The sequence below is a fragment of the Lactuca virosa genome, chromosome 2, assembly GCF_052849685.1.
Source record: "Lactuca virosa cultivar CGN04683 chromosome 2, Lactuca_virosa_CGN04683_v6, whole genome shotgun sequence".
NCBI lineage: Eukaryota > Viridiplantae > Streptophyta > Magnoliopsida > Asterales > Asteraceae > Lactuca > Lactuca virosa.
Genome location: NC_136427.1, coordinates 147,531,064 through 147,551,123, shown reverse-complemented (window position 1 = coordinate 147,551,123; position 20,060 = coordinate 147,531,064). Strand labels below are relative to the sequence as shown.

General features: G+C 41.7%; 1 protein-coding gene across 1 annotated transcript; it reads left to right on the top strand.

Annotated features, from left to right (window-relative positions):
• Window positions 1–2,019: 2,019 nt before the first annotated feature.
• Window positions 2,020–3,574, top strand: LOC145159581 (putative aldo-keto reductase 4). Its single transcript, XM_079078586.1, has 4 exons — window positions 2,020–2,325; window positions 2,433–2,633; window positions 2,726–3,001; window positions 3,115–3,574. Exons 1-4 carry the CDS (start codon window positions 2,050–2,052, stop codon window positions 3,448–3,450), a joined length of 1,089 nt encoding a protein of 362 aa, XP_078934712.1. The 5' UTR covers window positions 2,020–2,049; the 3' UTR covers window positions 3,451–3,574.
• Window positions 3,575–20,060: the final 16,486 nt, after the last annotated feature.

Below are 20,060 nucleotides of genomic sequence, written 5' to 3'. Positions count from 1 at the left end.
TGCGCTTCTATCAAAAACTTTCTTAATCGATGAACTTTGGAAGGGAATGAGCGGGATTTCTAATTTTTATGGAGTAGTTTCATTTTCCCTCTAACAATGAAACATGAGAGGGGGGGGGGGGTTCTTTTTGATAAACTTAAGTTATAGAAATTGGCATAATTAGTCTAATCAAAATTTTTACGGAAAATTTAAATTAAATATAACAAATCATATAACGTATGATACATTTATTAGTACTTTTTATTTATTATGCTATTAAAACTATAATAATTAATGTCATTAAATGTTTAATGCCACTAAATCTATTAATTTTTGTAGGAGGATAAAGTGCCACTAAAAGTACATTAAAGTGGCACAAAATAGATATGTCACTAAAAGATTGTGTCAATAAATATCATTTAGTTTGTAATGGTATTTAATGAAAAATATGGTTATAATATAACAAATACATATCATATATAATATTGCGGTTTTAATGTAATAAATATCATTTAGTTTGTAATGGTATTTAATGAAAAATATGGTTATAATATAACTAATACATATCATATATAATATTGCGATTTTAATGTAATAAATATCATTTAGTTTGTAATGGTATTTAATGAAAAATATGGTTATAATATAACTAATACATATCATATATAATATTGCGGTTTTAATGTAAAAACCTTGTGTATATATATATATATATATATATATATATATATATATATATATATATATATATATATATATATATATATATATACAAGGTTTTTACATTAAAACCGCAATATTATATATGATATGTATTAGTTATATTATAACCATATTTTTCATTAAATATCATTACAAACTAAATGATATTTATTACATTAAAACCGCAATATTATATATGATATGTATTAGTTATATTATAACCATATTTTTCATTAAATACCATTATAAACTAAATGATATTTATTGACACAATCTTTTAGTGACATATCTATTTTGTGCCACTTTAATGTATTTTTAGTGGCACTTTATGCTCCTACAAAAATTAATAGATTTAGTGGCATTAAACATTTAATGACACTAATTATTATAGTTTTAATAGCATAATAAATAAAAAGTACCAATAAATGTATCATACGTTATATGATTTGTTATATTTAATTTAAATTTTCCTTAAAAATTTTGATTAGACTAATTTTGCCAATTTCTATAACCTAAGTTTATCAAAAAGAACCCCCCCTATATGTAAAAAAGTATTTATAGAGTATCAAATTTAACATGGTCAACATTAAATAAAATTAGAAAAAATTGATATTGGATTTAGAAAAAATAAAATAAAATGTCAAAATTAAAAAGAAAAAGTTAAAACCGTCAAAAAAAATTTTAAAAAAGGAACACTTAATCTTTTAATTTAATTTTTTTTAATTTTGACGCGTAAGCATGTTATTCAACCATATAACGTCAGCAAACAACCGGGTTGACCGATGAAATAATCAGAAACAACCGGGTTAAGCGGTCAAGTAGTCAAAATTATTACAAAATAGAAACACATTGTTCAATTTAAAATAAAAGATAACGCATTGTCTAAGTCGAACTTTCATGTAAAATTAATGACTTTTATGGTATTACTTTAAAATAATAATAAATAAAATAAATAAATAAATAAAGAGAATAAGGACGAAACGATGCTTCCACAATGATTTTTGCAATTTTGGCTAACATGTTTGAAGTTTGGTCTTCTTTAATCAAAAAGTTCTATTTTCATCGAGAATCTTCCACCATCTGTCCGTCCATCCGTTCTACTCACATGTGAAAGTCGTCATATATGTATAAAAGTCACCATATGCATGCGCATCGACATCCAAGCAATCTCTATATATCTTTTTTTATCTTTTCGGGAAGAACATCAGCATTTAGTTAACTTAAAACGTTAAATGCATTTATAATTTATAATTATATATTATATACAGTTCTTTAATTTTTAAATTAAAAATATATTACTTCGCTACTTACGTGTCCTGAATTTCCTCGCCATGGAGATCCTACCAACTACCAACTTCACAGTCCTATATGAGGTTATCTGCGAAGGTTGCTTTCATCAATCACTCTGTAGAAGAAGATCAAAGCTCGAAAATGACAGGAGTTCGAAAAGTCAAACTGGGTTCACAGGGTTTAGAGGTATCGGCTCTTGGTTTGGGTTGTATGGGGATGTCAGCTTTCTATGGAACCCCCAAACCAGAACCTGACATGATCAAGCTCATCCAGCACGCCATTAACGCCGGCGTTACCTTTCTCGACACCTCCGACATCTACGGCCCTCAAACAAACGAGATCCTTATCGGCAAGGTAACATTCCTCTTAACCTTTCAGTTCAGTGATCAGTTTTATGGTACTGCAACTATTGTTTCGATCATGTGTGGTTCATATAAAGCAAGCTTTTTCTTTAAGCGCAGGCTTTGAAGGGAGGGCTGAGGGAGAAAGTGGAGCTGGCAACCAAATTTGGGATCAAATACGATAGTGATGCGATGGAGGTCTGCGGAGATCCCGCATATGTAAAGTATGCTTGTGAAGCTAGCTTGAAGAGACTTGGTGTTGATTGTATTGATCTGTATTATCAACACAGGATTGACAATCGTTTGCCTATCGAAATCACAGTTGGTTTCCTCCTCTTCACACTATCCTTCTCTTTCAGTCGTTAAATTCATCATCCATTCATAATGATCTCAAATCTTTTTATTATTCTTAGATGGGAGCACTAAAAGAGCTGGTGGAAGAAGGAAAGATTAAATACGTTGGATTATCAGAGGCTTCAGCATCAACCATTAGAAGAGCTCATGCTGTGCACCCAATAACAGCCATACAACTAGAATGGTCCTTGTGGACAAGAGATGTTGAAGAAGATATCATTCCTACTTGCAGAGAACTTGGGATTGGGATTGTTGCATACAGTCCTTTAGGAAAGGGTTTTTTCTCCTCTGGTCCAAAGATGCTCGAGAAGTTGGAAGATGGTGACTTCCGTAGGGTATGTTGGTTACCCTATACTCCCCTCCAATTCAATAATTTTAACTTCAAATTTACCACTGAAGAGGGCGTTATATGTAATGTTTTGTTTTTATTTTTATGTTCATTTTGTAGTATATGCCTAGGTTTCAAGCTGAAAATCTTGAACATAACAAGATCATGTATGAGAGGGTGAATGCGATGGCAGCAAAGAAGGGATGCACCCCATCACAGCTAGCATTGGCTTGGGTTCACCACCAAGGAAATGATGTGGTGCCAATTCCAGGAACTACAAAGATTGAGAATCTTGAACAGAACATTGGAGCTTTATCTGTGAAACTAACACCAGAAGACATGGCTGAACTTGAAGCCATTGCTTCAGCTGATTCAGTGAAGGGGGACAGATATGGTGCTGGAATTGCAACATATAAGGATTGCGATACTCCTCCATTGTCATCTTGGAAAGCTTAATCAATGATGTGAATCTGTTGTTTGGTGTAAGCATGCTTAATCAACACTGGGAGAGTACTCTCTTTTGTTTCCCATGTGCTTGTATATGCATGTCTGGAATAAAAAGGTTATTGTTTTTTATTAACTCTTAGTAGTACATTAATCAAAGGTATTGTAGAGGGAAGGGTCGAATACAATATTTTCAACCAAAGGCTCAGTGGTATTGGAAAGGTGCCTCTCCCTTGAGAGAGTAGTCGAGGGTTCAAGTTCGATGGACAAAAGGTATAGAATTAAGAGTAGTTTATAAAAAATTAAAAATAAAAAGAATGCAATATTTTCTAAGTTTAAATACAATTGCCAATTTATGAAGTTTAACAATTTAAGCCCGATGCATGTGGAATAAACCTTAAGTGTGAAGTATAAGGTCCTTTTGGCGGAGCTTGACGTTTTAATTTGGGGGCCGAAAATAGAATACGTAAAAAAATTGAAAAACAGCCCCTGTTATATAAGCTCCGCCAATGCCACTTTTATCTCTTCTATAATAATCCTCAGTATAAGGTGCTTTTATCTCTTCTATATATTTAAAGACTAAATATAACATTAAGTTTGCTCCAACCCAATTTCACATCACATTAAGGTTTAAGGAAATCTCACAAATCTTCATATTGGATTAAGTATTAATATTCTTTTTATTAGCAATTAAGGTCAAAAAAAACTTGTAATTATTTATGAAGTTTAGTTTATACCGGTAAACTGGCTGAAGATAAAATATGAGGGCTTTTTCATAAATATTATCAAAATTTAAAGGTTATTATTTTAAATATATATATTATTTTTAATTTTTTAAAATTTAATTTTATTATCTTATTATAATCTTCATGCAAGGCTTTTTCATAAATATATCAAATTTTGAAGGTTATTTTTTTTTTAAAATATATTTTTTTTAACTTTTAAAATTTAATTTTATTATCTTATTATAATCTTAATGCAATATTATTTTGTTATATTTTTTATTTGACAGATGATATTATCTTATAAAATTCTTTTTAAAGTAAAAAATAATATTTTAAAAGTTAAAGTAAATATTTAAAAAAACAAAACTTTAGAAAAATACAAATTATTATCGTATTATATCTTATTGTATTTCTCTAATGGGATTGTATTATCTTAGTTTAATCTTATGGTGTTTTTTTTGTCTAACAGAGATTATCCATTATCAAAATAGTTTCTTTTCTTTTAAAAACTAATTGTTTTTTATAATTTTCTGACAAATGATATTATTCAAAGTTGTCAAGATTGAGATATTATATAAGATCGTTTTTCGTTTTGCATAATTCTGATCTTAAGATCATTTCGGGGTCATAGATTTAGGGTCATTAGATCGATCTGGGATCGTAAGACCCTACCAAAAACATGAAAAATATGTGTACAATATATCATTTAATAATAATAGAAATTCAAAAGGGTTTTCTAGGTTCATATTCTATGCACTTAGTTAGTCCAAGACAAAATATTACACACTTCAAAAAAATAGTAACGATTTTACGATCGATCATATCATCTTACGATATGATCATCCGATGATACCCTGATTTTGCCCAAAAACAACTCAAGTATCATCACAATCATTTTACTAAGGTGGGATTGTATGATCATACGACAAGGATAATGATTTTTCAAACTTGATGTTATTTGCTTGACAAAAGCTTTTTTATAAAGATAATTTCTTTTAAACTTTTGGATTATTAATTTTACTTAAAAAATATATGGTAAGATTATACTATCTATCAAACAAACAGAAAAATACAATAAGATAATAATAAGATGGTAATTGTTGTCAAACAAAAAATACTACATTAATATAATAATAAAAATAAATTAAAAGAATCTTTTTTTTAATTTACTATTTTTTCAAAAAAAAAAAAAACCCTTCAGTTTTGAGAATATTTATGAAAAACCCTCATATTTTATCAGTATGTTTATGAAAAAAAATCCTCATATTTTATCTTTTACGAGTTTACCGTGTAATAGCCAAAATTCGTATACAATTTTAAGATTTTTTAGCTTAATTGCTAATAAAAATATATTATTGTTTACTCGTAAAGTCAAAATGTAATGATTTTTGTGAAGTTGTTAAATTTGGTGTTGGTGAATGTTGCGACATCGACCTCCGATGAGTCTTCTGGTCTTCTGCTGCGGCGGAGATCTGGACATCACAGTGCAAAGTCGTTAGAGCCGCCCCAGGGACTGTGCCCCCGGAGCGGACTCCGACGGTCAAGTTGGATCATCTGAAAGATCTGAGATGGTCCTCCATAGCTGGAGAGAACCATCTTGGTGCTGGTGGTGGTGTATGGTGGTTGACGGCGGCGGGTGGCAGCTGAGCCACCCGGTCGGAGTATAGTGTGGCGGCTGAGCCATGGGGGAAGAGTCCAGGGGAAAGGTCTTAGGGAAAAGGGGTCTGGGAAAAGTCATCTTTCATGGAGGAGGCACTATTATATTTATAGTGGACAATTAGGTCAAGGGGAATTGGGTCAGGCCTTGGGCCAACCCAATTCAGGCCCAACTAGCAAGGAGCTGGGCAAGGCCGCCCGGAGGCGCCGGGCGGGGCTGGCGTGCGCGCCCCAGGCAAGGCTGGCGGGCGCGCACCAGGAAAGGATGGCAGGGGAGCGCCAGGCGAGGGAGCGCCTGGCCGAGCCGGCAGGAGAGTCCCCAGCAGGGCTGGTAAGGGAGTCCCCAGCAAGGCTGGAAAGGGAACGCCAGGCAGGGCTGGCAGGAGCGCGCCAGGCTAGGCTGGCATGCTAGAGAAGTCTAGGCTATGCCAATGGACCATATATCATCAGTGAATACTATATTACCAAAGTATTATGTTATTTATTAACACACTATTTAGTGTTCAATTTTCAACAGTACATATTAGTCATTTCACTTTGAACTTATTCTCTTTTAGTTTTTTTTTTTTTTTTTTTTTTTTGAAACAATAGCGTATAGTTAATATTGTTACTTGCGTAATGCGTTGCCCCTACGCCTGATGGAGTCTATAGAGTCAACGTCTTAAGGAGAAAGTTAGATTCTATTCCCCCTGCTAACAATAACCCAATTCAGATATCTTGGTGTAAACTCATCCCAATAAAAATCAGCACTTTTATGTAGCACCCGATTCTTGGTACGCATTTAAATTAAAGAAAATATTGCATTTTACTCTGGGACTCGGCGAGTCGGAGGCCCAACTCGTCGAGTAGACTCGACTTATGATCGGGGGTTTAAGTGACCTACTCGACGAGTCGGAAGACGGACTAGACGAGTAGGAGCTGTTTGGACAAAACCCTAATATTTAGGGTTTACACCCTATTTAAACAACTTAACTCATCCCAAACCAGCCTCCATCGTCCCTCTCATTTCCATAAAACCTAGATTGAAACCCCAAGCCCTTGTTTGTGTGCTCTTAAGCCATTTTGTGCATTCTTGGTGATTTGAAGTGTGAAGAAGGAAGGAAAGACTTGGAGATCCAAGAGGAGGTCAGTAGATCCAGAGATTTGGTTGCATTTACAGCTTGTTGGAGGTAAAAAGCTCCAACCTTGACTTCTTATTTGATAGATCTAGTTTAGGGCTTGAATCTTGACATCTTTGGGGTATTCCCAAGCCATTTCGGGTTTAGAGGGTAATGTAGAAGTAATGGCTACAGATCTTAGACTTTGGAGGGTTCTCATAGCATAAAGGTGCCAACTTTATGGCCATGAGAGCCCCATGCATCTTGTAGATCTCATTTTTGATCCTTTTGAGCTTAAAGGCCCATGCATAGACGTAAAGTTTGTGACTTTACGTATTATATCGACCCTAAGAGGTCAGATCTACCCTTTGGATAAAATAAGCTCAACAGAAATCGATTTTATGGAGCAAGGACTTAGTGGACTCGGCGAGTCGGCTCATGGTTTCCCGACCTTTGTTGTTTTGAGGAACCTGGTTGAGTCTAGAAAAGGACTCAACAAAGATGGACATGATTATGGACCTGGAAGTCATAGGACCCGGCGAGTGTATGAACAGACTTGGCGAGTCCGAGGCGATCTCCCAAATTTTGAAGATGAACTCGACGAGTTGTTCATACAACTCGGCGAGTCACAGACTGGACATGTTCATATGATGAAGGTGAACTCGACGAGTTGTTCATACAACTCGGCGAGTCGGATGAAGGTCCATTCAATGATATTATAGAAGGAGAACTCGTCGAGTCATTGCTAAAACTCGACGAGTAGAGTCGGGAAGGGGTCAAAAGAAAGGAAAGGGACTCGACGTGTTGGCGGCCCAACTCGGCGAGTCAGGTCGACTGGAAGTTGACTTTAACCAGGATATTGACTTTGGGCAGGGGTAGAATATTCATTTACCCTAAGAGTAGTTATCAACTTCTGACTAAGTGTCTTTATGGGAATTATAGCCGGTGAATCGTCGGAGCAGCAGACAGAGACTTCTCACTCGGATTGACAGCATTCTTTCATACGAGGTGAGTTACATTCCAGTAGGGGTGGGTCTACGACCACAATGCCAACCCACCAGTAAGAGTTGTTAGATGATTGTCTTCGTGATAATTGTCTATGTTTGCTACTACCTGTTATGTTTATGTGCTGGTATGATGTGATTTTACATGATAGTGAAAGTAGGGGGTGAAATAGTCCCCGGTTACCGGTCGATAGGACCAAAGGGGTAGTTTAGTACCTAGTCATGCTAGCCATATTATGATATATGTGATATGATATTATGTGGTAGTAGTAGGGGGTGAAATAGTCCCCGGTTACCGGTTGAAAGATACCGAAGGGGTAGCTCGGGCACCCAGATATGTCTGACAATATATTCATGTATGTTATGCTATGTTATTACATGGTAGTGGTAGGGGGTGAAATAGTCCCCGGTTACCGGTCGAGAGGACCAAAGGGAAGGCTAGCTCCCGGTTACCGGTCGAGAGGACCGAATGGGTAGGCCAACACCCAGATATGCTAGGCAAGGTCACCGGTCGAGAGGACCGAAGGGGTAGGTCAGGCACCCAGATATGCCTGGCATTATGCATGTTATATGATTATATGGTATGTGGTATGATGGGGGAACTCACTAAGCTTCGTGCTTACAGTTTTCAGTTTTGTTTCAGGTACCTCTTCAGCGAAGGGGAAAGAGCCGGCGCGGTAGCTGCACATCATACACACATTGGATTTCGCATTATGAGATTTCTTGGGATTATACTCTGACATTGTTATTACTTTTATGATATGATTTCCAGACATGAGATTATGGTTTTTACGAAATGATATGACTTCATGATATTTTCTTTTGAATGTTTTCCTAAGTCGTTATATAAAAATAAAAATTTTTGGACTCGAAAATGGGATGTTACAAGTTGGTATCAGAGCCTTAGTTTGAGGGATTCGGATACACTCTCGGGTGTGTCTGAACTCAAACTGAGGACTTTGTAAGAAAATTTTCAAAAGAAAATCACTTTATAAAAAGGAGTTTGAAAAGAGAAAAATGAACTTTGAAAAAGAACAAGATGTGTGATGTGTGCGACCGGCCGAGCTCAAGTAAGTTTTTCCCAAGATACCCATACATGTTATGTTATGATATGATATGATTATGAGAATTGCATGCTAGATTAGGGCTAGAGGATCTAGGAAGGATGCCTTATATGCCTACTTTATATGTGTGAGAACTGCATGCTAGATTAGGGCTAAGGATCTAGGAAGATGTCTGATATGCCTGCTATATGTGCCTTTGTGCTGCGAGATGTTACTGATTAGTCAGTTATATGATAGCTTGGATAGAGTACGATTGGATTGGGTTACTCAATGCCCGAATGCTATTGCTTTGTGCTTCGGGAGTCCTAGTTATCTTTAGCTAACTAGTGAACGAATACGTTAAGATTACATATTGCGAGGACGAAATAATTCCAGAAGGTTAAGTCTAGCCCTACTGCGCAGCTCGTTTTTGAGTCCAACCGTTGTGGGGTAGGACCTTTCATTAGAAGAATTATCTGGTCTTAGTAATATGTAATGGTATTCGCGAGCTAGTTAGGTAAAGGTAGCAGGGGTTCCTTATGCAGCTGGTGGCAGAGAGTAGGTTGGAGAGTTACCCTAGGGTAAGCCTAGGATGGGATTAGCAAAGAGGACAGCAGTAGTAGAAGGGACTTGGTGAAGTTGAAGCAATCCTTGAGGAAAGTACGGATAGATGTGGAAAGTAGTATGGGCCCGTACTACTGAAAGCAGAGGATCCGTACTCGAGTCAAGGAGGGCCGAGATGGAACCAGGAAACTTGTAGAGTGTATGAAACCTCCCGAGGTTTATGTATGATTCTGACGATTTTGTGCTATGTTTCAAAATGGTGATGATCACACGTCATGGAGGGGGAGGTTCAGGATCAGGATCCGGTTCAGTATCGGGCTCAGGGGCAGGCTCCGAACCAGTGGACGAGGGACTATGCGAGTTCATCGCATCTGAGATCACGAGAGGTATCCTTGAGTCGACCCTGGTGATTTTCGGGTCGATCAAGGAAGGGATCATTGAGCTGATGGAGGATCGCCTCAGGGCATTCTGGAGCGATATGGCATTCAGCCAGTCAGGGTCACGTACACTGTCCTTCAAGGAATTTAGGGGCAGTGGTGCGCCGGATTTCCATGGGGCTAAGGATCCCATCGCAGCTAGGAGATGGATTGCATACATTGAGTCTGCACAGTTGACTAGCTTCTGCCCTGGGGGGGTCGAAGGTGCGATATGATGCAGGTTGCTTGAGAGATAGGGCCAGAGGATGGTGGGAGTCGGTTGGTGACTCGTTGGGCGCCTCGGCTATTGAGGCTATGACTTGGTCGGACTTTGTGACCAGGTTCAGGGATGAGTTTCCGCCAGCTGTGGAGCTTCAACAGTTGGCCAGGGATTTCCTTGACATGAGGCAGATGATAGAGACAGTGGCGGAGATTACCGCCAAGTTTCGGGAAAGGGCATTGTTGGTGCCCCAGTATGCGGGAGATGAGGATATGCGGAGGACCCGCTATCACGACATGTTGAGAGATGATATTCGGGAGCATGTTAGCTTCTCAGCATGTCCGACCCTGGATTCCATGATTGCCAGGGCAAGGGAGAGAGAGATAGACTCGGAGCACATCAGGAAGAGGAAGGCGGAGGAGGGACATATTACTGGGGTTTCGGGGAAGAGGCCCAAGGGATCCGACTCTAGGTCGAAGGGCCAGCAGGGTCGAGGCCACTGCGGAAAGTGCGGCAAGACTCATGAGGGCGTTTGTCGGTTTGGATCGTCGAGCTGTTACAAGTGCGGCAAGTTGGGGCACTTTAGCAGGGATTGTACTGCCCCTGCGCCCACTTTCCAGACATCAAAGTTGATGTGTTTCCACTGCAACCAGCGAGGCCATAAAAAGGCCAATTTCCCTCAGTTGACAGCAGCAGCGCCAGTGAAGGCGCCAGCTCCAGCGACCCTGCGGATCACTGATGGTCGGCAGGGCAAGACAGAGGCTCCAGTGGTAAGGAGTCGTGCCTTCCAGTTGACTACCGAGGAGGCACGCGCCGCACCCGATGTGGTGACGGGTAGGATTTCTTCTCCCTAGCTTTTATCTTATGTTGCTTATGATATTGATGTGCCATGTGATATGTCTTGTTTAGGATCGTTCCATGTGAACGGTATCCCAGTTCAGGTGCTGTTTGATTCGGGCGCTACCCGATCATTTGTCTCTCTTGCGCTTAGCAAGAGATTCCCTGAGTCTTCGGGCATGTTGGATTGCCCTCTACAGGTCGAGATTGCGGACGATCGATCAGTGCGAGCATCGACGGTTTCCAGGGATTGTGTTTTGAGGTTTTTCGAGGAGCGTTATTTGGTAGACTTGGTTCCCATTCCGTTGCGTGGGAACAAGGTGATTATAGGCATGGATTGGTTGAGCTCCAACGGGGCAGTGATCGACTGCGCGCGACAGTTGGTTCAGATCAGGACCCCGAGTGGGGGAGAGCTGGTGATTCAGGGCGAGAGCCCACAACGCGGACCAACACTATGTTCAGCAGCGAGGGCTAGGCGCTACCTTCAGCAGGGCTGCGCTGGGTATGTCGCCTATGTTATGGAAACCCGAGAGGAGGATAAGACGACGGTGACAGATGTTCCGGTGGTGCGAGACTATGCGGATGTATTCCCATAGGAGATGCCTGGGATACCTCCGGAGCGACAGGTGGAGTTCATGATCGACCTAGTCCCTGGTGCGACTCCGATAGCCAAGGCACCATATCGGTTGGCTCCTCCCGAGATGCATGAGTTGTCTACGCAGCTGCAGGAGCTGTTAGACAAGGGATTTATCAGGCCGAGTAGTTCGCCTTGGGGAGCCCCGATCCTGTTTGTCAGAAAGAAGGACGGGTCGCATCGCATGTGTATAGATTACCGGGAGCTGAACAAGGTAACGGTAAAGAACCGTTACCCACTCCCGAGGATAAATGACTTGTTCGACCAGCTCCAGGGAGCATCTTGGTTTTCCAAGATAGACTTGCGGTCAGGCTGCCATCAGATGAGGGTCAGGGATGAGGATATACAGAAGACTGCTTTTCGGACTCGCTATGGTCACTACGAGTTTGTGGTGATGCCCTTCGGGCTCACCAATGCTCCTGCCGTGTTCATGGACCTCATGAACCGCGTGTGCAGACCGATGTTGGATCGGTCTGTGATAGTTTTCATTGATGACATCTTGGTTTACTCCAAGACACAGGAGCAGCGTGAGGAGCATCTGCGAGAGGTTTTGGATACTCTGAGGAGGGAAAGCTTGTACGCCAAGTTCTCCAAGTGTGATTTCTGGTTGCGCGAGGTGCAGTTTCTTGGGCACCTTGTCAACCAGAACGGTATTCTGGTCGACCCGGCCAAGGTGGAGGCCGTGATGAGATGGGAGGTTCCGAAGTCTCCATCTGAGATTCAGAGTTTCTGGGATTAGCCGACTATTATCGGAGATTCATCCAGGATTTCTCCAAGATAGTCGTACCTTTGACTCGGCTAACGAAGAAGGTCGTAGTCTTTCGTTGGGGGCCTGAGCAGCAGGCAGCGTTCGAGACACTGAGACAGAGATTGTGCGAGGCGCCGATCTTAGCCCTGCCAGAGGGCGTGGAGGATTTTGTAGTATACTGTGACGCGTCTCTTTCGGGCTTGGGCGCAGTACTGATGTAGAGAGGGCATGTCATCGCCTACGCCTCGAGGCAGTTGAAGCCCCACGAGGCGAACTACACGACGCACGATTTAGAGTTGGGGCGGTCGTTTTCGCCCTCAAGATTTGGCGACACTATCTGTATGGGGTTCGATGTACCATTTACACGGACCATAATAGTCTGAGATACCTCATGGATCAGCCGGATCTGAACACGAGGCAGCGTCGGTGGTTAGATGTGGTGAACGATTATGATTGTGAGATCCTTTACCACCCGGGGAAGGCCAATGTGGTGGCCGACGCGCTTAGCCGTAAGGCAGCGCCGATCAGAGACATTTGCATGCGGATGACAGTAGTGACTCCACTGTTGGAGCAGATTCGGGAGGCCCAGCAGGAGGTTATGAAGGAGGAATATCGAAAAAGCGAGCGTATAGTGGGTCAGGTTTCCTCCTTCGACTATGATAGCCGAGGGTTATTGACTCTTCACCGTAGGGTGTGGGTCCCCTATCATGGAGGCGTGTGCTATATATTGATGGAGGAAGCGCACAAATCCAAGTTTTCTATCCATCCCGGAGCGACAAAGATGTATAGAGATCTTCGTCCTGACTATTGGTGGCCCTGCATGAAGCGGTACGTAGCATGGTATGTGGAGTGGTGTTTGACCCGCAGGAAGGTCAAGGCCGAGCACCAGAGGCCACACGGCAAGATGCAGCCGTTAGATATCCCATGTGGAAATGGGAAGATATTACCATGGATTTCATCACCAAACTTCCCAGGACCGCGAGGGGAGTGGATTCCATATGGGTCATCGTGGATCGACTGACCAAGAGTGCCCATTTCATACCGATCCAGGAGAGTATATCGGCCGAGAAGCTGGCCGACATCTACATTCGAGAGGTGGTGGCTAGGCATGGACTGCCAGTCTCCGTGATTTCCGACAGAGATGTGTGGTTTACTTCCAGATTTTGGAAGAAATTCCACGACGAGTTGGGTACTCGTCTACACTTTAGCACCGCCTTTCACCCGCAGACGGATGGACAGAGCGAGCGGACTATTCAGACTCTGGAGGATATGTTGCGGGCATGTGTGCTAGACTTCAGTGGTAGTTGGGATACCTATCTCCCATTAGCTGAGTTCTCCTACAACAACAATTACCACGCGAGTATCGATCGTCCTCCCTTTGAGATGTTATACGGGAGGAAGTGCAGGACCCCGATATGCTGGGGTGAGGTGGGCCAGAGAGTCATGGGGAGCACCGAAGTTGTGCTCAAGATGACAGAGAGGATTCAGCAGGTCAGGAGCAAGCTCCAGACTGCTCAGAGTCGGCAGAAAAGTTATGCCGACAAGCGCCGCTCGGAACTGGAGTTCCAGGTCGGGGATGTGGTCCTCCTGAAGGTGTCGCCATGGAAGGGCGTCATCTGATTCAGGAAGCGGGGCAAACTGGGCCCCAGGTATATTGGACCCTTCAGGGTCATAGCCCGGGTGGGCAAGGTGGCGTATAGGCTGGATCTGCCAGTGGAACTCAGTCGATCCACAACACGTTTCACGTCTCCCAGTTACGAAAGTGCCTGGTGGACGACTCGGCGGTGGTACCCTTAGAGGACATTCAGGTGGATGACAGCCTGAATTACATCGAGCGGCCAGTGGCGATCCTCAACAGGAAGTCGAAGGGTCTGAGGAACAAGAGGGTGGAGCTGGTGAAGGTGCAATGGCAGCACCACAAGGGATCAGAATGGACTTGGGAGCTGGAGGAAGAGATGAAGGAGCACTACCCCGAGCTTTTTCCAGATTCGGCACCAGACTTCGAGGACGAAGTCTAAAATAAGTGGGGGAGATTTGTAGCACCCGATTCCTGGTACGCATTTAAATTAAAGAAAATATTGCATTTTACTCTGGGACTCGGCGAGTCGGAGGCCCAACTCGTCGAGTAGACTCGACTTATGATCGGGGGTTTAAGTGACCTACTCGACGAGTCGGAAGACGGACGAGACGAGTAGGAGCTGTTTGGAAAAAACCCTAATATTTAGGGTTTGCACCATATTTAAACAACTTAACTCATCCCAAACCAGCCTCCATCGTCCCTCTCATTTCCAAAAACCCTAGATTGAAACCCTAAGCCCTTGTTTGTGTGCTCTTAACCCATTTTGTGCATTCTTGGTGATTTGAAGTGTGAAGAAGGAAGGAAAGACTTGGAGATCCAAGAGGAGGTCAGTAGATCCATAGATTTGGTTGCATTTACAGCTTGTTGGAGGTAAAAAGCTCCAACCTTGACTTCTTATTTGATAGATCTACTTTAGGGCTTGAATCTTGACATCTTTGGGGTATTCCTAAGCCATTTCGGGTTTAGAGGGTAATGTAGAAGTAATGGCTTCAGATCTTAGACTTTGGAGGGTTCTCATGGCATAAAGGTGCCAACTTTATGGCCATGAGAGCCCCATGCATCTTGTAGATCTCATTTTTGATCCTTTTGAGCTTAAAGGCCCATGCATAGACGTAAAGTTTGTGACTTTACGTATTATATCGACCCTAAGAGGTCAGATCTACCCTTTGGATAAAATAAGCTCAACAGAAATCGATTTTATGGAGCAAGGACTTAGTGGACTCGGCGAGTTGTTCTTTGGACTCGGCGAGTCGGCTCATGGTTTCCCGACCTTTGTTGTTTTGAGGAACCTGGTTGAGTCTAGAAAAGGACTCAACAAAGATGGACATGATTATGGACCTGGAAGTCATAGGACCCGACGAGTGTATGAACAGACTTGGCGAGTCCGAGGCGATCTCCCAAATTTTGAAGATGAACTCGACGAGTTGTTCATACAACTCAGCGAGTCACAGACTGGACATGTTCATATGATGAAGGTGAACTCGACGAGTTGTTTATACAACTCGGCGAGTCGGATGAAGGTCCATTCAATGATATTATAGAAGGAGAACTCGTCGATTCATTGCTAAAACTCGACGAGTAGAGTCGGGAAGGGGTCAAAAGAAAGGAAAGGGACTGGAAGTTGACTTTGACCAGGATATTGACTTTGGCCAGGGGTAGAATAGTCATTTACCCTAAGAGTAGTTATCAGCTTCTGACTAAGTGTCTTTATGGGGATTATAGCCGGTGAATTGCCGGAGCAGCAGACAGAGACTTCTCACTCGGATTGACAACATTCATTCATACGAGATGAGTTACCTTCCAGTAGGGGTGGGTCTACGGCCACAATGCCGGCCCACCAGTAAGAGTTGTTAGATAATTGTCTTTGTGATAATTGTCTATGTTTGCTACTACCTGTTATGTTTATGTGCTGGTATGATATGATTTTACGTGATAGTGAAAGTAGGGGGTGAAATAGTCCCCGGTTACCGGTCGATAGGACCAAAGGGGTAGTTTAGTACCTAGTCATGCTAGCCAGATTATGATATATGTGATATGATATTATGTGGTAGTAGTAGGGGGTGAAATAGTCCCCGGTTACCGGTTGAAAGATACCGAATGGGAGGTTAGCTCCCGGTTACCGGTTGAAAGATATCGAAGGGGTAGGTCGGGCACCCAGATATGCCTGACAATATATTCATGTATGTTATGTTATGTTATTACATGGCAGTGGTAGGGAGTGAAATAGTCCCCGGTTACCGGTCGAGAGGACCGAAGAGGAGGCTAGCTCCCGGTTACCGGTCGAGAGGACCGAAGGGGTAGGCCAACACCCATATATGCTAGGCAAGGTCACCGGTCGAGAGGACCGAAGGGGTAGGTCGGGCACCCAGATATGAATGGTATTGTGCATGTTATATGATTATATGGTATGTGGTATGATGGGGGAACTCACTAAGCTTCGTGCTTACAGTTTTCAGTTTTGTTTCAGGTACCTCTTCAACGAAGGGGAAAGAGCCGGCGCGGTAGCTGCACATCATACACACATTGGATTCCCCATTATGAGATTTCTTGGGATTGTACTCTGACATTGTTATTACTTTTATGATATGATTTCCAAACATGAGATTATGGTTTTTACGAAATGATATGACTTCATGATATTTTCTTATGAATGTTTTCCTAAGTCGTTATATATAAATCAAAATTTTTGGACTCGAAAATGGGATGTTACATTTTACCTGGCGTGCTGCATTGGGACGGATTCCTACTGCAATGGCTCTATCACAAAGAGGTATACAGATTGATACATGCTACTGTAGCTAATGTATTGAAGGGTGTGAATGCGCGAATCATGTGTTGGTGCATTGCTCCTGTTGGTGATTTTAGTGTCCCCATGTCATTTCAAATAACTGGAACCAACATGTGAGCTAAGTGTAATGCCCGTGTTTCTAGGCTAGGCATTAATATTGACATGATAGTCTAGGTTAACCTTTGTAACTCATTTAGAAGAAATGAAAAGGAATTATGTGAATATTATGTGAATTATGTGTTTTATGCTTAATTATTAGGGTTTAATTAATTTAGAATAAAAATGAGCGATCAAAAATAAATATTAGATAAAGTCGATATCTATTAAGAAAGTTGTAGTGGTCGTGAAAAGGATTACGGATATATAAAGAATGCCGAAATCCGAGTTATAACGAAGAAGTTATGATCTGCCGAAGTTTCACGACAAAACCGGCACGGTGCCGAATGACGTAAAAAGTGAGTTTTTGATAAACTACTTTTTGGCCTTAGTGATCTAAACGAAAGTCGTAGTGTTTGTTAAACCGAGAGTAGGTATAAAAAGAACGCCCAAATCTGACTTCGTATGAAGAAGTTATGATTTTTCTAAGTTTCGGCTTAGTAGTAGACAGCTAAAAACTCGAATTTTAGATCGAGTGATTTTTAGCCGACACGACCTGAACGAGAATCGAAGGTCTTGTCAATAGTAGCACAACGGTAAAAAGACAGACGAAAACGGACGTCAGATGAAGAAGTTATGAATTTCTAACGGATTTCTTGTCCCGGTCTGTTAAAAATAATAATATAAAAATTAAAGTCAAAATTAGCTGACGAATTCTAAACGAAAGTTGTACAGCGTAATTTTACCTACGCGTGCATATAAAGAACGTCAAAAGCGGAGCTCGTATGCGAAAGTTATGGATTTTAGAAGTTTTTGCACAAAAATCGAGAAATTTCTCATAGGTGGCTTCGGCCACGTCACCTTCGCTGCATGTGTGCTACGTGTCCGAACTATTGAGTCACCGGAGGCCAGCTGGCGAGGCGTGTCGCACCGAAGGCTCGACCAATCAGAAGCTGCCACGCGTCACCTCCGTGTCCGAGCTCGGTGAGTCATCCGAAGCAGGTGAGTCATCCGGAGCTGGACCAATCCGAAGACAACACCTGTCCGAGCCTCGCATCGCCTTCAGCCGCCGAACCTCGCAGCTGCGACGCGTGTCCTCTTCTCGTTGTTTCAGGTCCGAACCTCGGTCCTATAAATAGGAGGCTTGCGAGCCTTCCCGGGTACTTTTGGAAAATTGGCATTTTTCACCCATTTTTCAATATTTTCACTATTTCCACTTCCCCCAAAGCCCCGGGATTAAATCCAACGCCCGGAACACGTCCCGAAGTGCCCAAGAAGCCCGGAAAATTTATTTTTTTCGGTTTCGAAGCCCGACCCTCGCAGAGCCCGGTTTCTCAATAAAACTCCCGGTTTTATTAGAAACGATCGTTTTAGGCAACGAAGTGCTGCCCGGTTATCGTTAAATCAAGTGAGTGTGTAGTTACTTTCACCTTACACATAGATATGAAGTATTTTATATAAAATATGTGCTGTGTGAATATATATTGTTTGTTTATTTGAGATGGATGTTGAAGGAATGATTTATATATGTTTTTAAATAATTTAAACTGTATATGTATTTTATCTACAAAAATGTTGGGTAAAACATGGGTAGATGAAATAGTGGGTGTGTGATGAAAGGTGAGTTGGATAGATGAGATGATCAGTGATAGAGATCATGGGTTGAGAGTGAGTGCTGAAATGAGATCATGAGTTGAGAGTGAGTGGTGAAATGAGATCATAAGTTGAGAGTGAGTGGTGAAATGAGATCTAAAAACCCATTGACACGTATTGCGGGAGGGATTCCCGTGGGAAATACTGTCGATAACCCATTGACATGTATTGCGGGAGGGATTCCCGTGGGAAATACTGTCGATAACCCCGTCATTCAGCAGAGTATGGATGACAACCATAGACTATTCTAGACGGTCTGTGGAACACTAGCAGGCTTGTATTACGGGAGGGATTCCCGTGGGAAATACTGTCGACCTGTAAGTGTGTGAACTATATTTTCATCAGCTGTACTCTAAAAATCCATTGACACGTATTGCGGGAGGGATTCCCGTGGGAAATACTGTCGACCTGTAAGTGTGTGAACTATATGTTCATCAGCTGTACTCTAAAAACCCATTGACATGTATTGCGGGAGGGATTCACGTGGGAAATAATGTCGATAAATAAGAGCTATGGACTTAGCTCATGACGACGATGTGACTTCGTGCCTATTTGACATAAATTGCAGAGGAAAGCAATGTTGTCACCTTATTGGTTGTTTTATGTTAGGTTGTCTTGTTTGACATAAATTGTTGAGGAAAGCAATGTTGTCACCTTATTGGTTGTTTTATGTTAGGTTGTCTTGTTTGACATAAATTGCAGAGGAAAGCAATGTTGTCACCCTATTGGTTGCCTTATTTGACATAAATTGCTGAGGAACCCCCGAAGCAATGTTGTCACCCCTAGTGAAAATCCTTAGGCTAGGTCCCTTGTGATAATTGTTTTAGGGACGTAAAGTGAGGATAATGGGAATGGGTAATTAGGGCTATTTTTGGTTGATGAAATTAATAAATTTATTGTTGACTGAGAACTTAATAAGTTTATTATTTATTGTGGGTTGAAAACCCTATATGCTCACCAGGCTTCCAAGCCTGACCCACTCAGTTTCTTTGTATCACAGGTATTGATACGAAGTTGCTTTACACTGAGAGATTAAAAGAGAAGTAGATCACTAGTGTAAATGAATGTAAGTTTTGTTTATGCTTATGTTTTTGTATTGACAATGACATCCCAATGGTTTTAGTGAATAAAATACATTTCTTCGGAAATGATCTGATAACATTTTTATCATGTTTTTCTGGGAACAAATTCCGCAACACTTTTAATCAAATGATTACTCTGAAATTATTTTAAAAGCATAAATTAAACCGATCTTTTCTGGCCGAGAAATTAGGGGATATCACACTAAGGGGCTTTATGATTTGTACTCTAATATATGTACGGGGGTTGTGCGGAGTGCACACATTTATAAGATCGAATCAGAAGCCGGTTCGACGACCAGTTGGGGGTCCGGAGTTTCCAAAGGGGCAGCGCCCCTAGCGGGGTCCAAGGGGCAGAGCCCCTGGCTGAGGTCCCGCTGATGACAGCCCAATTTTACATATGGGAACATAATGGAAAATTCAATTTCTTGAGGGTGATTATGGTAAAACTAACGAAACTCGTTAGTTTTTGGTAACCCTAAA